The sequence below is a fragment of the Pantherophis guttatus genome, chromosome 7, assembly GCF_059756535.1.
Source record: "Pantherophis guttatus breed Tessera chromosome 7, ASM5975653v1, whole genome shotgun sequence".
NCBI lineage: Eukaryota > Metazoa > Chordata > Lepidosauria > Squamata > Colubridae > Pantherophis > Pantherophis guttatus.
In genome coordinates, this window is record NC_142069.1 from 40,481,332 (window position 1) to 40,497,671 (window position 16,340).

Consider the following 16,340-nt stretch of genomic DNA (forward strand, 5'->3'; position numbering starts at 1 on the left):
CTCCAAGGTGTGGCTTTACTCCCAAGTTGACCCTGCTTTCTGAGTTGTTCTTGTCTTCTGGCAGCTCTGTGCATGCGCACACTGGGAATGGGCTCCAGCTGTTCCTCTGCCTCGCTGCTGTCTATCTCCCTCTCTGCCTCTGATGCAGAGCCCTCGTCCGAGCTTTCCCCAGCCCCCAGGACTGTCCCATGTTCCTCCCCAACCTTCTCACTGTCTGATTCTTGTCTGCTGGCCGCCGGCAGGCCACAACAATATCTATCTTTTTTCTATATAATAAAAATTTAGGGCATTTTCTCCTTGTCTTTTCAAATCTGCCTTATATTTTGATAACAGGGAATCACATTTCCAATTTAAATGTCAAATTCTTAATCTACAATACGTCAAATGTCAAATTCTTTACTACAAGCAATAAATACAAGCAGATAAAAAGTAAAGAGTTTAAAAAAATGAAACAGAAAGAATTGTCATGTTATGTTTGGTGTTAGTTGATACCTTGCTTTAACTGCTACAACAATACATTTGGTTAGAATTAGGTGGTTTTTCCTACTAGCTGTAGGGGAAAAAACCTGATGTTTAACCAATATGCCATTAATAGTATCCAAACTTTATATTCCATTTTTAACATCTTAAACTCTTCCATCTAACAAATGTCAAGTGGAGATAAATGCATGCAAGATAAGATCATAGCATTTAATTTAATATATTTAAGAATTATCCTTGTCAACCTATATATATGGAAGTCAGTGCCATTGAACAGAATGTATCTTTGTTACTCATGAATTGTGTTGATCAGTAAATATCTGATTTGTCAAATATTTAAATGTGCCTAACTTACTCTGAACAATGTTCATTATCTGTTCCATCACCTTATGCTGAAATGCAAGCAAATGAATTTGAGTGGGATGTTATTAATTTATTAATTCTATATTATTTAATGCAAATACTCATTAATGATATTTTAAAATAATTTAAGTAATCATCTGTTTGCTTATGAAGACTGTATAGTATAGCACATAGCACATGATAGAATGGGCAATTTTCATAGAACTATGGTTTCATACAAACTATGGTTTGTAGAAACAGGTATGCAGTATAGAGTAAATAGCATTGCCAATTCTTTAATATTATCAATGGCATACAATACATAATGCTTAGAAACTAGATTTATTTGTAAATGTATTTGTCCAGTTAATTTTAAGTAGGAAAAACATCACAATCAACTAACAACAATAGCAAAAAATACACAATTATGTTATCATCTTGATTGCGTTCCATAATATATTTCCACACATAAGATTTGAGGTTGAAATAAGGGAGACATAAAGCATAGTTAGTTATAAACTACATGTACATTATTTTAAAGGCTGAGTCAGTAATATGAATTCCTCTTCAAGATGTATGGCCGTCGGGCTTTGTTAGCATGTAACTGTCGTTTCAGAATGTATGGGGTTTTTCTCTTCATCAGATCTTTATCTTGACTTGCATTCTCTGGATCATAAATATCTTGTTGGAGCAACTGCTGGCAATAAGGAGAAAATATGGAATCATTATTTCCCCCGGAACATTTTTTTCTGTGAAGAATATTGTCCAAATTCTCCTGAATTCTGTTACTTAACAGAAATAGGGATGAACATAGCAATATAATTTGAAAAAACAAGAACACAATGAGCAAAGCTTATAAAAAGGAAGAATTACGTTTCAGTATGATGACCTGGAGAATTAAGCTAATTTTAGCCTTTCACTGTATTCTAAAGGAGAAGGAAGGAAGGAAGGAAGGAAGGAAGGAAGGAAGGAAGGAAGGAAGGAAGGAAGGAAGGAAGGAAGAAAAGAGAGAGAGAATGTAACAAAACCTGTTTTCTTAATAAGTTGCTTTTTCATTCATTTGTGCCTCTGTACTTTTACTTTTTTTATTATTAATACTGAATATATGCTTTTCAATATGTTTTCAATTGTAATGGGTAGCATATTGGTGCTTGAAGGGTAGGACACACATTTCCATACAAATAAAATTCTTTGGCACATTCTTAATAGCAGATTTTCTGAAGCCTTGCTTCACAAATGGATAACTGTACTCTTGTGGTCTAAACAGGTCCTGAAACTTTATGTTAAGCTGAAGTCCTGTTAATTTGTCTTAATAATTTAGCAGTAAAACTATGAATATGCTCTAAGAATAAAAATATCAAACTGCCTGTGCTTGCTAAAATGATAAGATTTCACTAGTATCTTGCTAAGTATGGTTCCAACTTATTATCCAAAAGAAAATAATTAACTACATGTACAGTATAAATTATTGTAATACAAACAAGATAATACAAAATAATAAGATGCTAATTGTTAATATTACCTCCCACTGCTGAAGGTTTCTGGTGTGACAGACTTTTTGAAGCTGATACAGTGTCAACATTGCTTCCAAAGTGAAGCTCTCAGAAGTAGAAGCAAATGGTCTTCTCATCATAAAATCTTCTTCAGGATCACCTGTTTCTTCTTCTGGATTGTTCAGGTTGCTTATGAAGTCACAAATATTCCAAAGTATTAGTTTCCACTGGGGTGATTTTGCTTTGTTTATCTGAAAAAGGCAAGATCCAGTGAGTAAATTATTTATCCTTCTACCCTGCTTCCCCCAAAATAAGACATCCCCTGATAATAAGCCCAATTGGGCTTTTGAGCACATGGTAATAAGGCCAAGCGCGTATTTCAGGGTTCAAAAAAATATAAGACAGGGTCTTATTTTTGGGAAAACACAGTATCAGCAGAAGGATATTATAGAGGAATGGGAGAGAAATATAATTGAACTGCTATTATTTATTTTCAGAATCAAATGACAACTTTGGCATGGAAATAAGACCTTATAGGAAGAACCACATATATACATTAAGAAGGAGGAAACTATTCTATTGTAAGCCAAAAATGTATGAAGGTATATAAGAGTCAGGCTACATATAATCAGCAGGTTCTGATCAATTCTGGAGAACCGGTAGCGGAAATTTTGAGTAGTTCAGAGAACTGGTAAATACCACCTCTGACTGGCCCCGCCTAGCTATCGAGAGGAAATGGGGATTTTGCAGTAACCTTCCCCTGGAGGGGGGAGGGAATGGAGATTTTAGTATTCTTCCCCTGCCATGCCCAAGCCATGCCCACCAAGCCACGCCCACAGAACCGGTAGTCAAAATTTTTGAATCCCACCACTGGCTACATTACATATATTTTTTGGTAAGGCAGCCTGTCTTTGCCTGTCCAGATTATTAGAGATTCCTTCCCTACTGGTATGGCAGTTGATGGTTTAAAAACTTTGTGTGTGTGTGTGTGTGTGTGTGCGTGTATTGCAGTTTGGACTACAGGAATTGCTGTCCTTGCTTCAGTGACTCTAAAGGGGAATAATGTCTTTATTGCTATCATTCAGGCTGACAATCAGAAATTATTGTTCATATGTAGTAATATTCTTCAACAGTTATGTAGTAACATTCTTCAACAGTGGGTCCTCCAAATGTGCTGAATTCACATTTGAATTCAGCACATTTGGAGCACATTCACATCCTGCTCTTCCTTGCCTCATGAAAACATTTTTTTCCCACTTTACTTCAGACATTCATTCGGAAGTTTTCTTGATGGCCTTTTCTGAGCTTATTTGAAAGGCACATAATACTACCGGTACTACTGCTAATATGATGTTTATGCCTATGTATATGTTTTTAGCCACATCACTCTACTGCAGAATGAAGGCCTCTGCACAGAAAGTTATGGACATGTTACACTATGGCTCTAGTGTGGCACCTTAACCACTATACTACAATAGGTCTCATCCAGTGGTGGGATTCAAATAATTTAACAACCGGTTCTCTGCCCTAATGATTTCTTCCAACAACCAGTTCACCAAACTGCTCAGAAAGTTAACAACCCATTCTCCCGAAGTGGTGCGAACTGGCTGAATCCCACCACTGGTACTATCTATCTATCTATCTATCTATCTATCTATCTATCTATCTATCCATCCATCCATCCATCCATCCATCCATCCATCCATCCATCTCTCCCTCTCCCTCTCTCAAACATTCTTCCATTTTTCTGGTGCCATCCAGGAATTAACAGTTTCCACAGTGAAAACTGCTGGGGAAGGTGTTTTTAATGATATTTTCACCTGGGATTTGAATGAAACTTGTGAGAATAAGAAGCAGACTACCAGGACAATCAGCCTACAGACACACTAGTCAACAACCATATAATGAAATAAACTCATTCAAGTATTCTATGCACTGAAATTATCTTTTTCTTTAAAAGAATTTGCATTCATTCGAACTGAATGAAAACTGATAGAAAAATGTATAAAATGTTTGACAGAACTAAATGAAATACATTTCTGCAAACTCCAGAATCTGGGTAGGAACACAACTGAAACTATTGTTCAAGTCATCTGTGGTATATAAAAATTACATTCCTTGATTCTAACAGTCATATCTAAGCTTCAAGAGCTATAAATTCTGGATTTCTGATGATGCAGTTAGAACGAGTCCTATGCACAATTAATTAAGTCTTCAGATTATTAATAATGAATAATGCTGTAACTCAGAAAGATGAATTAATTATGAAAGAAAACTAGCAGGTTTCTTCCCTTCCTAGCTAATATATTTTCATCCACACCCTCCCCAATGCAAGGGGAGACTTCTGCACATGATGCAAAAAATAAACTCAGCCATATTTCTAATTAAGTATGGTTTGTTTTTTGTTTTTATACAAAATGATCATAGCTTTAAATAACTGGGGTTCATACTATGTGATTCACACTCATATCATCTTGTCTTTCCAACTCAGTAATAAGCAGTCATGTAAAAAGCTGATCCCCATAGCTGCTGAGCTCTAAACTAGCTCTAAACCATCATTCTGGAAAACTGTCTTGTTACCTGAGATAAATTTAGAAATTGAAGACATCTATATAAAGCAGATTATCTATGTGCCAATATATATGCTTTGCAGAGTGAATACACTTCAGTGAATCCAAAACTTAATTTTAGGTTAGAACTTTGCTTCTATTTTGAGTTGTTTCTTGGATTTGTCTGTTATTGCAATACATAATTTAATCATGGTGTCAACTAGCCTGCTAGGCAAGGACAAATTTGCATAACAATGTTTCAAAATGTCTTCCTTGATGATAGAAAATTGGCACAACATGGCAGAGAATTTGAATATGTCTCTCCTTTAATTTCAAAACAAGACATTAAATAATTAAATATTTCTGATGATCAAAAAAAAAAAAACCCTAGATGCTTTTTTTCATAATAAAATAAAACTACTCGATACAATGTGGGAAATATGCACTGATTGTGATTAATTTGAATATTTTAATTATTCAGCAGGTGTATTCTTGTCTATTGGCATGATAGGTTTGATGGCTAATAACACCCCTCTTTTTTTGGGAGTTTCAAGATAATCATATTCCACTGCTGGAATGGCCTGGGAATAGCCCAGACTTTAACTCAATTGAAAATCTATGGAGCCGACTAAAGAAACTTGTTAGTCAGAAGCGACCCAGCAATAAAACCCAGTTAATAGAAGCAATCATTCAATCTTGGTTTCACATTATAACAGCTGCAGAACTAAACTTGGTTCACTCCATGGGAAGACGTTGTAAGGCGTAATTCATGCTAAAAGTTACCCAACTAAGTATTAACTGACCTGATAATTTTTGTATATCTCATTTTTTCTACGTGTTTCACTTTTCTTCTTTATACTGTAACTACTATTCTAATAGCAAATTCTTCATAAAAGTTATTGCATTACATTCTTGATTAAATTCTCTTTTCATTGATATATAATTTTATGGTCCTACTAAAAAAAAAGTGGTGTTCTTAGCTAGTTTTAAAAAATATACTTTTCCCAAAAGGTTTCCACAATTTTGGGCACTATTGTATGTTCCAACACTTCATTGTGAAAAGGTAATGAGCCAGATTTTTTCTGAAGTAATATTGGCACCAAGCAGTTACATTAGTCATTTGTCTGCAAAAAAAGTTTCTAAGAGTATTTCACTCTTTCTTAATGCCATATCTCCCTCTTTCTTGGTCTTTCTCCTTGAACCCATGGTATGATATATAATCAATGTTATATTGGTTTAATCACAATGATACATTATGTTTTATTTTGTCTTTTGCAGCATTCAGATCATGAATAAAGGGCATAGTATGAACATGTGACTCTCCCCAGCACTGACATTTTGTAAATCTCATAATTTTACAAGTGCCCAAAGTAGAACTGAGAGAAGGTCCCACATTAAAATGTAGTATTATTTCATTGGAATATAACTCAGAGAGTCCTCAAGTGGAATTGACTAGCAAAACTTTATCTGGATACACCTAATTTGTTCCAGATTGGCATCTACATGCATTTATCTGTGGCAAGCTTCTTATGAATCAGTCTCCAAGTCAAATTGACAAGATACATTACAAGTATAGACTAGAGAAAGACCAATATTGAACTAACAATATTTTGAATTGTCAGTTATTTTAATATATAGTAAAATGACAAAGTTACAAACATATATTACAAGACATCAATAATGAGGCCATAAAATTAAGCTCAACTATTGGACAGCAGAAATCGGCAACCTTTTCAGAGGCAGGAACTATTGTGAGTTTGTGTGGAATATCATAAGGGCCCTCCCAATTAAAAACTATATGTAAAAATACTTTTTTTAAAAAGCAAATAAAATATTTAAAATAAAATAAATGAAATGGCTGAAATATCCTAATGTGCAATAGTGGTGAATATCCATAGCTCGGGTGTAGGATAAAGGTAAAGGTTCGGTCTCCAAGCTTGTGGGTTGGTTTCCGAATGCTTCAGTACCAGACTAGGTAACATGTTCAGTGAAGTTTACTAAATTCCACTGAAGATGTTACCTAGACTGGTAATGAAACGTTCAGAAACCAACTCACAAGCTCGGAGAACGAACCTTCACCACCATATTCTAATTTTCCATTCAAAAACATAGAATAATAAATTTGGCTATTTTTGAAATATTATTGTCATGTTTTAATTATAATCTGTAAGATGACCCATTGCTGAGTTTTCCTCTTGAAGCTTCCACCTTCTAGACACATCTAGCCTTTGTTCTATATTCATTCTTGCTTCTCCCTTATATTCTGAATGAGATATGATAGTTCTGCCTAGTGTCCTATTTCTTACTAAATTATGAAGAGATATCTTTCCAATATGCAAAAGATGAGCAAAATACATTTTAGCTCAGTATAGCAGTAAGTTTTTCAACAACTTTGTAAATTATTCTGTTCGTTGTTGTTTTAGGTGCTGTTTCCTCCCCCACCCCCCCAGAAAGAATGAACAATTATAATCCAGGCGTTATAATAATGACTGAAGTAATTTATAATGTTTGCAAATAATAAATGGGTAAGTTTAGACTGCATTTAATAGTATAATTCCCTTGCCACAATCAAACCTCAGAAGTGTGAGGTCTTTTCAGGAGCCTGAGTGGCGTAGGAGGCTAATGCCTTCTACTAAGGCAGCATTTAACATCCAGCTGCCTGCAATTACTGCGAGTTCAATTCTCACCAGGCTCAAGGTCGACTCAGCCTTCCATCCTTTCTAAGGTGGGTAAAATGAGGACCCGGTTTGTGGGGGCAATAAACTGACTTTGTATAAAATATACAAAAGTATGAAGGCTATTGCTTAACGCATTGTAAGCCGCCCTGAGTCTCCAGAGAAGGGTGGCATATAAAAAAAAAAAATTAAAAAAATGTATCATTATTTATTGCAAGAACTGCAGGAAATGGCTGGGAAAATGAACTTTTTAATATCTTCCACAAGCTCTCACCTCCAACTTAAGCTATTCTCTCATAAGCGATTCAGTTTTAGTTTCCATCACCACCATTACCACCTCTTTAACCCTGAATCCAATGACACAATCAATTATAAAAAGGAAAATTTCACAGCAATGTCCTCTGTCTAAAGTCATTTGCATCAAAAAGACGGGATGCAAAAATGTTGGGAACTCATCTTGCTTCATCTTTTTCAATCTTCCCTTTCTTTTACAGAAGAGGTTTAGCAGATGTCAGATAGCTATTTGTTTTATTTTATTTATTTTATTTTGTTGAGTACATATTAGATAATATATATAAGTATAAGCATGAATTGAATACATAAAATTAATACAATCAAAGGGAACATTAGGACAGGAATGGTAGGCACGCTGGTGCTCTTATGTACACCCCTTACAGACCTCTATAGACAGCTATAGTGAAGGAGACTATTTGGAAATTTCTTTTTATGTTCCATATATTTATCATTGCTTCATCATTACTATACAAATGCTAAATGTCGCATAAATAAAACTAAGGTCTAAAAGTAGACCCTGCCAAATAAGGAGATGCTATAATTGGATGTTCTTAGGTTTCAAACATGACAATCACAATATCCATTTTGGAGCGCTTGATATCCTGAATTGATATCCCAAACTGATCAACTGATAGGATCTAATATTTATGAAAAAGACTAATTCAAAGTACATAGGTAGCCTTCAAAACTTTGAATGTGATTCCTCAAAATTGACATCAAATTATAATTTTCAATATGAGAGGAAGGGACAATCCTTGATTACCAGTGATATTAAGTTAGGAATTAATGTGAGACTGACCAGATTTCAAAGGTGAGAGATGACACTAATTAAAACCAGAACTCTTTTATTCCAAGGGGAATATTAGCTGTTTGTAACTGCATAAGTTGACAACTGTTTGAATTATCACCTTTCTCTTTGCTTAGAAGCTCTTCAGATAAAATGCTTCCACGTTAAATGTCCAAATAATTTTTACACTCAGTTTTTCCCTAAACTTATCTCTTTTTTCAAACAATGGATTCACATATAATGCCCAAGGAAGTACAGAGATAAAATGATCCAATTACATTTTAATGAGGATCAGCCGAAATACAAGCAATACAGATATGATTAAAAGTTAAGCACACAGGCTCAGATCACCCAAAGGCTGAGAGATATTATGGTTCAAAGAGTCTTGTGGCAAACTGCTGAAACAATTTATGCAGATATGTAGGAACTTTGATTCCTCTCCTCACTTTCATTTTCTTTGATTATTATGTATACAAAATATCCAAGGTAGAGACAGAAACAAAAGTTTAGTTGGTTATAATCCTCCATTCACTGCCGTCCAACAGTTAGTTACTTTCTACTTTTTAGCACAACATCAAAGCACCTTGGAATTTCTTTGTGGCGATAAGCATCATGTTTAATAGTAAACATTTAATACGATAGTGGAAGTTTTTTTAATAGGGTACAATTACTCACTTTTCATAGAAATTTTCCAATTTTTTTCAACCTCAAACTCTTAAATTAAAATGCCTTTTTTTATTAACCTGCTTATCTTGCCAGAAATCATATTTAATTTCTTAAAACATGTAACTGTTCCAAAGGGAATTGTTTGACTAGATTGAAAATGTTCTTGTTCCATGGTTTATTTTGATACTTCTTTTTTCCCCTCATAGTGTATCTGCCATCTTGTTGTTGTTGTTTTCAGACAAAGGATAATAGAATTTGGCATTTTATGCTGTTCAGTTTCAGAAAACTGCAGTACTTGGTAGCTAACCCAAAAAAATCAGTCTCCCTAAGGAAATATATATGCCAACGTAAAACAGTTACTTCATAATGCCATTAACTGGGTTTGATATGCTAACAGTCAATATTTTATCTGAATGAGAAAGACTGTCTTCCCCATTAGGAATTTAGGTATGAGGAAAATTGTTCTTTTTTTTTTTTTTGAATAAACAAGATTTTACTTTTAAAATCTGGCACCGAGGAGACCATTGTGTCGGCCACTCTGCTGGGTTTGCTGTATGTTTTAGTTCAACAATATCTGGAAGACCACATGCTGAGCAACCATAGCAATTAAAACTAACTTCAATGCAAGCAATAGGATAGAAGGTAGCAGATGCTTTTAATGGATGCCAGGCAAGCTGCATGATACACATAGCTCTCTATCTTCCACAAGAAGAGAAGAGCTAGAGGAAAAGAACCTAGGGGAACAATTTAGAGGTAACTAAAGGTAAGTAATAGGGATGCGGTGGCTCAGTGGCTAAGATGCTGAGCCTGTCAATCGAAAGGTCGGCAGTTCAGCAGTTCGAATCCCTAGTGCCGGGTAATGGGGTGAGCTCCAGTTACTTGTCCCAGCTTCTGCCAATCTAGCAGTTTGAAAGCACATAAAAAATGTAAGTAGAAAAATAGGGACCTTCCCTTTGGTGGGAAGGGAACAGCATTCTGTGCGCCTTTGGCATTTAGTCATGCCGGCCACATGACCACAGAGACATCTTCGAACAGCACTGGCTCTTCAGCTTTGAAACGGAGATGAGCACCGCCCTCTAGAGTCAGGAACAACTAGCACGTATGTGCAAAGGGAACCTTTACCTTTACCTTAAAGCAGTGGTTCTCGACCTGTGGGTCGGGACCCCTTTGGGGGTCGAATGACCCTTTCACAGGGGTCGCCTAAGACCATCGGAAAACACATATTTTCAATAGCTTTAGGAATAATTTTATGGTTGGGGGTCACCACAACATGAGGAACTGTATTAAAGGGTCACGGCATTAGGAAGGTTGAGAACCACTGCCTTAAAGGTAAATAACTCACTTTACTTAAGATAGGGCATCTGTTCCTAAGAGGAATGTTTTCTTCGCCATAACTGTTTCTATATTTCTCTCAGGCCACATAATAGAAAGGAAAATACAGATAAACACAAACTCATATATCATGTCTTGTATATTTTGGAATAGGTAGTCCTTGACTTGCAACAGTTTCTTTAGTAACCATTCAAAGTTACAATGGCCCAAAGTGAGTTATGACCATTTTTCACACTTATTATCATTATACATCTGTATAGTTACATGATCAGAATGTAGAAGCTTGGCAACAGGTTCATATTTATGACAGTTGCAATGTCCCGGGGTCATGTGATCCCCTTTTGCGAATTTCTGATAAGTAAAGTCAATGGAGAAGCTAGTTTCACTGAACAACCATGCTATTAACTTAACAACTGCAATGATTTACTTAATAACAAGATAATCAAATGGGGAAAAACTCACTTAACAAATGTCTTATTTAACAACATAAATTTTGGGCTCAATTGTGGTCATAATTCGAGGACTACCTGTATTAGTCTGTTTACAACAAATATAAAATAAAATATTGAGTGTCTTGCTGAATAAATTGAGACATTATATTTTAATCACATATTTTGGTTTGCCTTTTTGGTGAAATCATTTTGCTTTTCATTTTTTAATCAAATCAATTTGTTTCATTTAGGATTGATTCCTTGCTCTCTCTGAGTTTTCTTCCTCTTCTTCCACGTTAACTAGATTTTCTGAAAGGTTTTTTTCTACTTTTCTTTGGCAATCTATAAAAGCTATAAATCTTTGAGCTTAATCTCATGATAAATATTTTTCTAGCCATTCCTAGAAACATAAAATTATTATTCTTAATTTTGACCATCTTGCTCAATAAAGATTAATCCCCAAAAAGCCAATACATAACAGCTTAATTTAAGGATCAAAAAGAAGAAATTGCTATCACAGCATTAGGTAAGTATCATCTGTCTAAGATTCTAAAAAGCTAGCATGGGCAAAAATCTGAAATAATAATGATTTATGTTTGATAATATTTCTTCCATTTGGTGGGAATTGAGTTCAGTTAACATTTTTAAGAATTTTTAAATTTAAATTGTGATATTTGTATTGTGTTTTACCTGGCTGTACACTGCCCGAGTCCCTCGGGAGAGGGGCGGTAGAGAAATAAAATTATCCTTATCCTAATTTAGGAAACTGAAGTCTATTTGTGTAACAGATTTTATTTAAAAACAATTACACTTTCTAAAAATTATTTGACCTCTTCAGATTTTAGACACACACACACACACACACACACACACACACACACACACACGTCTGTTTCTTTCATGAAATTGTAACTGTCCATGTCAGTTTCATATAAACTATTGAATGACAATTATTCATTTTCAGAACATCTGTTTATTAATATTGATTCTTGGCAGATGGAGAAGTTGAACAAGTTTGAACAAAATGCAACCCCCCCCAAACCTTACACATTCTACTTATTAAATAAACACAAAAGTTGACTTGAAAATTAATATATGAAATAAAATGCTGCAGTCTTTATATCTGTGTTTTATTGTACATAAAGGCTATTTGATGGGATTGGTGCTCCACTTTGGTGCCAACCTTGGGCTATTCTCTACAACTGCAGTTTGTTTTCTTCTCTTTTCTTCAATGAAGCAACGCAGCCACTCTGCTCTGAGATGTCATTTGTGGATCAGCTTCAAAGTGTTGCTTTATGTGAATTCTGACTGAAGAGAAGAAACTCTTCAAGTATTTGTTTACTTCCTATTTTTATATGTATGCATCACTGTGTTAGTATCATTCTTACTATTGGAGGCTCTGAAAATGTATAGAGCTTAGGTTTATGAGTTTATGTAGAATCCAGGAAATTGCTTTCATTTAATTACCGGTATGTCTTATGTTGTCAATTGCAAAATATACATTTCAGTAATGTGAAATTTAAATCAATTCTGTACAGACAGATCACTTATTACTTAAATATCCAATTTACCATGCAGTCATTTACATACTAATGGCAGAGCTCTCCAAAATAATTAAGTACCTGAGAACATAGATTGTGAAACCTTAAAAAAAATAAGCTCAATCAATTTTCCTACCTTGAAAGACGAATTCTTGGTATCTTTTGGGGCTCTTTGTTGCCCTTCAAAACATAGGGCCTCTGTGTATAGTTATTTCCTATGGGTTTAAGGTGTTTTGTTGTTGTTTCTTTGTTTTAAATTTTGTATAAATCTAACCACATATCACATTTGTTTTCTTAGCACTTGTGTTCACATTTCTTATATGAAAGAATGCTATTTCCTCGTGTATAATATTGTATTAATATGAAACTATGAAGATGGAAGGGTGTAATTTGATTTTTAGTTGATGGTTTGCAACAGAACAACTTGATTGATTTATCAGTTGCCCTGCCCATTATCTGGATTTTAGTATTATAGGCTTGAAACTGAGATTTTATTTCTTACTAATCCAGTGAATTTAGTGAATGCTTTATGTTTTCCAGGAAAAAAAATCTTATTTTGTAATAAGCCTAGAGAAAAAGAGATGGCATTTATTCAATTTAGAATAAGAGGAGTAATGGCAGATTCTAGCATAACTAGTGCCATTACTGGATGCAGACTATGATATTACAGAAATATGCAATGAAGTAAAAGGTTATAAATAATGGTCATCTGAATTTTCAGTGATGAACCTAAAATAACAATAATATTTGCTGCATTTTACCAACATTTAGAGGAAATGCATCATTTCTTTCTTTTTTATTCCTGGAAAAATATAACAAGCTGCATAACAGGATTTCATGTTTATGCAATAATTTTTTTTGACAGCAAAATATTGAAAATTTGCTTACATTCTCAAATCACAGATTAAAGAGTATTTAGATGATTTGGGAAGTGGGGAAGTATATGCCTGTCAAGGCATATGTTGTATATTTTGAATCTTTGAGAATCTGAGGTGATTTGATCAAATATGAGGGACATCAAAATTCAGTTGCACACAACTGTATTGTGTTAACAGATTAACAGAGTTGGAAGGGATTTTGGAAGTTGAACCCTCTGCTCAAGCAGGGGACCCTATACCCTTCCAGAAAAATGGATGTCCACTTTCTTCTTAAAAATCTCTAGTGATGGAGCACCACAACTTCTGGAGGCAATCCATTCCACTAATAATTGTTCTCACTGTCATGAAATTTACCCTTAATTCTAAATTAGCTCTCTCCTTGGTTAGAAGTTCACCCCCTCTTCTCTATGGCAGCCCCTGAAATATTAGAAGACTGGTATCATGTTATCCCTAGTCCTTCTCTTCGTTAGACTAGACAACCCAGTTCCTGCAACCATTCATCATATGATTTAGCCCTCCAGCCTCCCAATCATCTTTGTTGTTCTTCTCTGCATTCTTTCTAGACTCTCAACATCTTTTTTTTATAGTGGTGATCAAAACTAGATGCCATATTCCAAGTGTGGTCTTACCAAGCAGTATAAAGTGGTATTAATACTTCATGTGACCTTGATAATATCCCTCTGTTGATGCCGCCAAAACTGCATTGGTTCTTTTGGCAGCTGTAGCACACTGTTGGCTGATACTTAAGTGGTTATCCACTTAGGACTCCTAGATCCCGCTCATGGTTTCTGCTGTTGAGCCACCTATTCTATACTTGTGCATTTGGTCTGTCTTGCCTAAGTGCTTTTTCTCACCACTGAATTGCATTTTGTTGGAAGGGGCTATGTGTCAAAAAACCTGTTAAGATTCTTCTGTATCTTGACTCTATCTTCTAAGGTTTTAGCTATTCCCCCACCTCAATGTCATTTGCAAATATTATGAGTTCCCCTTCTCTCCCCTCATCTAAATTGTTTATGAAGATGTTGAAAAGTACAGATAGTCCTCAAGTTTTGACCACAATTGAGCCCAAAATTTATGTTTTAAGTGAGACAGTGGTTAAGTGAATTTGCCCCATTTTATATCCTTTCTTGTCACATTTGTTAAGTGAAACACTGCAGTTGTAACATGGTTGTTAAGTGAATCTGGTTTCCCCATTGCTTGTCAGAAGATTTCAAAAGGTGATTACATGACCCTGGGACCCTGCAACCTTCAAAAGTACGAGTTAGTTGGCAAGTGTTTGAATTTTGATCACATGACCATGGGGATGCTAGAATGGTCATAACTGTGAAAAATGGTCATAATCACTTTTTTTCAGTGCTGTTGTAATTTTGAACGGTCACTAAATGGACTGTTGTAAGTGGAGGACTCCCTGTACTGGGCCTAAGAGAGAACCTTGGGGTATCTCACTTAATAATTCCTTGTAATGGTTTGATTGTTTTGGTGTGGTCGATTGGTACTATAAGAAAAGCTAATATTGCTCTGTGACTTAAGGTTAACCTAGCTTTTATCAAGCAAATTCTGTCTAGAAATATAACTTCTGCCAATAATTTGACATTATCCCATAATTGCCAGCTGGTGGGAATGTGCTAGCTAGTTAAGCAATGTATCCATAATACAAAGAATAAAATATTATTTCGCATTGTCTTTTTATTCATGCTTGTTCTTATTTATTGCATTTGATTTAAGGGCCCTTTTTTCTTATTTCTTATATTCAACATTTATGTGTAGTATTATTATACATTTAAACATATACATTTGCTATGAGTATTCCTGAATCCTAAAAGTGGGGGGGGGGACACAAAAAAGTGTTACCTTTGATGTATACATATTAGTCAATAAATCAGCTTCTAAGGCTTTCATTTCCTCTTCTGAATCTGCAAGTTAAAGAAAAACATATGTTAACTATTGAATTATAAATCACTAGCATTTGGATTTCACATATAGAATTTAGAAATATCCCTGAAAGACAATTTTAGGTTAAGAACTGACTAAAATAAATGTTTGGCAAGTGCTCCTTTCTTTAATATATGCTTGTTAATTTATGCCATTTCATTGGAAAAAAATATGTTTAGTAATGAAAACAGCTTATTATTGGTCAACTGAAACATTTAAAGAACTGATCACCAATAGTGAAAGTAGTAGGATATGAAATTAAATTTAATTTCTAAATTAAGATACTGCTGCACTGACAGCATGTTCTGTATATATTTAAAAGAAGCTCTTTAAGTATACGTAGCATGAAAAGAGATTTAAAGTTTTAGTGAGTTTAATTGAATTTCCTGGTCGTTTCAATGTTCAGTGTTAGAAGGACTAGAAGAATGTCTTAATAAAAGAAGGATGATATGTTAAAACAGAAACTATTTTTATCTAATTATCATCATCATCATCATCATCATCTAAACTCTATAGTTGAGTATAATTGTGAATGATAAAATAATAGTCCTAGATACATGGAAAATAAGTCCATTGATACAAATAGCTGAACTCTTGTGATTTGTTGCTGCTGCTTGTTGTTCCATGTATTTCAATAGACCCAAGTCATTAGTAACTTTAGTTGGATGGGCTCCAACTAAAGTAATAAACAATATATTCCTAATTTAAAAATAGCAAATGGTAAATGGCTCATAAATGTATACAATATGACTAATATATTGCTTTTATCTTGCATTTCAAGTTTACATCCTCAAAACAGTACTGTAAAGTAAAACAATGTTATAAAATAGAGTCACTGTCTCATGGAAACCAGTGGTAAAATCTGTCTCTTTAAAAAATATCAATGAACTTTAAAGGCACTATAGTATAAATGGGCACTATAGTATAAATGGCCCACAAA

General features: G+C 34.5%; 1 protein-coding gene across 7 annotated transcripts in view; it reads right to left on the bottom strand.

Annotated features, from left to right (window-relative positions):
- Positions 1-1,145: 1,145 nt before the first annotated feature.
- NTS (neurotensin) overlaps positions 1,146-16,340 on the bottom strand; it is a 36,438-nt gene continuing 21,243 nt past the window's right edge. For 4 of the 7 annotated variants that reach the window (XM_087874055.1, XM_034403763.3, XM_087874054.1 and 1 more), the window contains 3 exons: positions 15,320-15,381; positions 2,345-2,566; positions 1,146-1,519 (listed from right to left, as the gene is read on the bottom strand). In XM_087874055.1, the coding sequence (XP_087730181.1) occupies positions 1,370-1,519; positions 2,345-2,566; positions 15,320-15,367 (420 nt within the window). In that variant the 5' untranslated portion in view covers positions 15,368-15,381 and the 3' untranslated portion in view covers positions 1,146-1,369. The remainder of the gene's footprint in view (positions 1,520-2,344; positions 2,567-15,319; positions 15,382-16,340) is intronic. The other 3 variants (XM_034403764.3, XM_087874056.1, XM_034403762.3) reach the window with 1 other exon arrangement.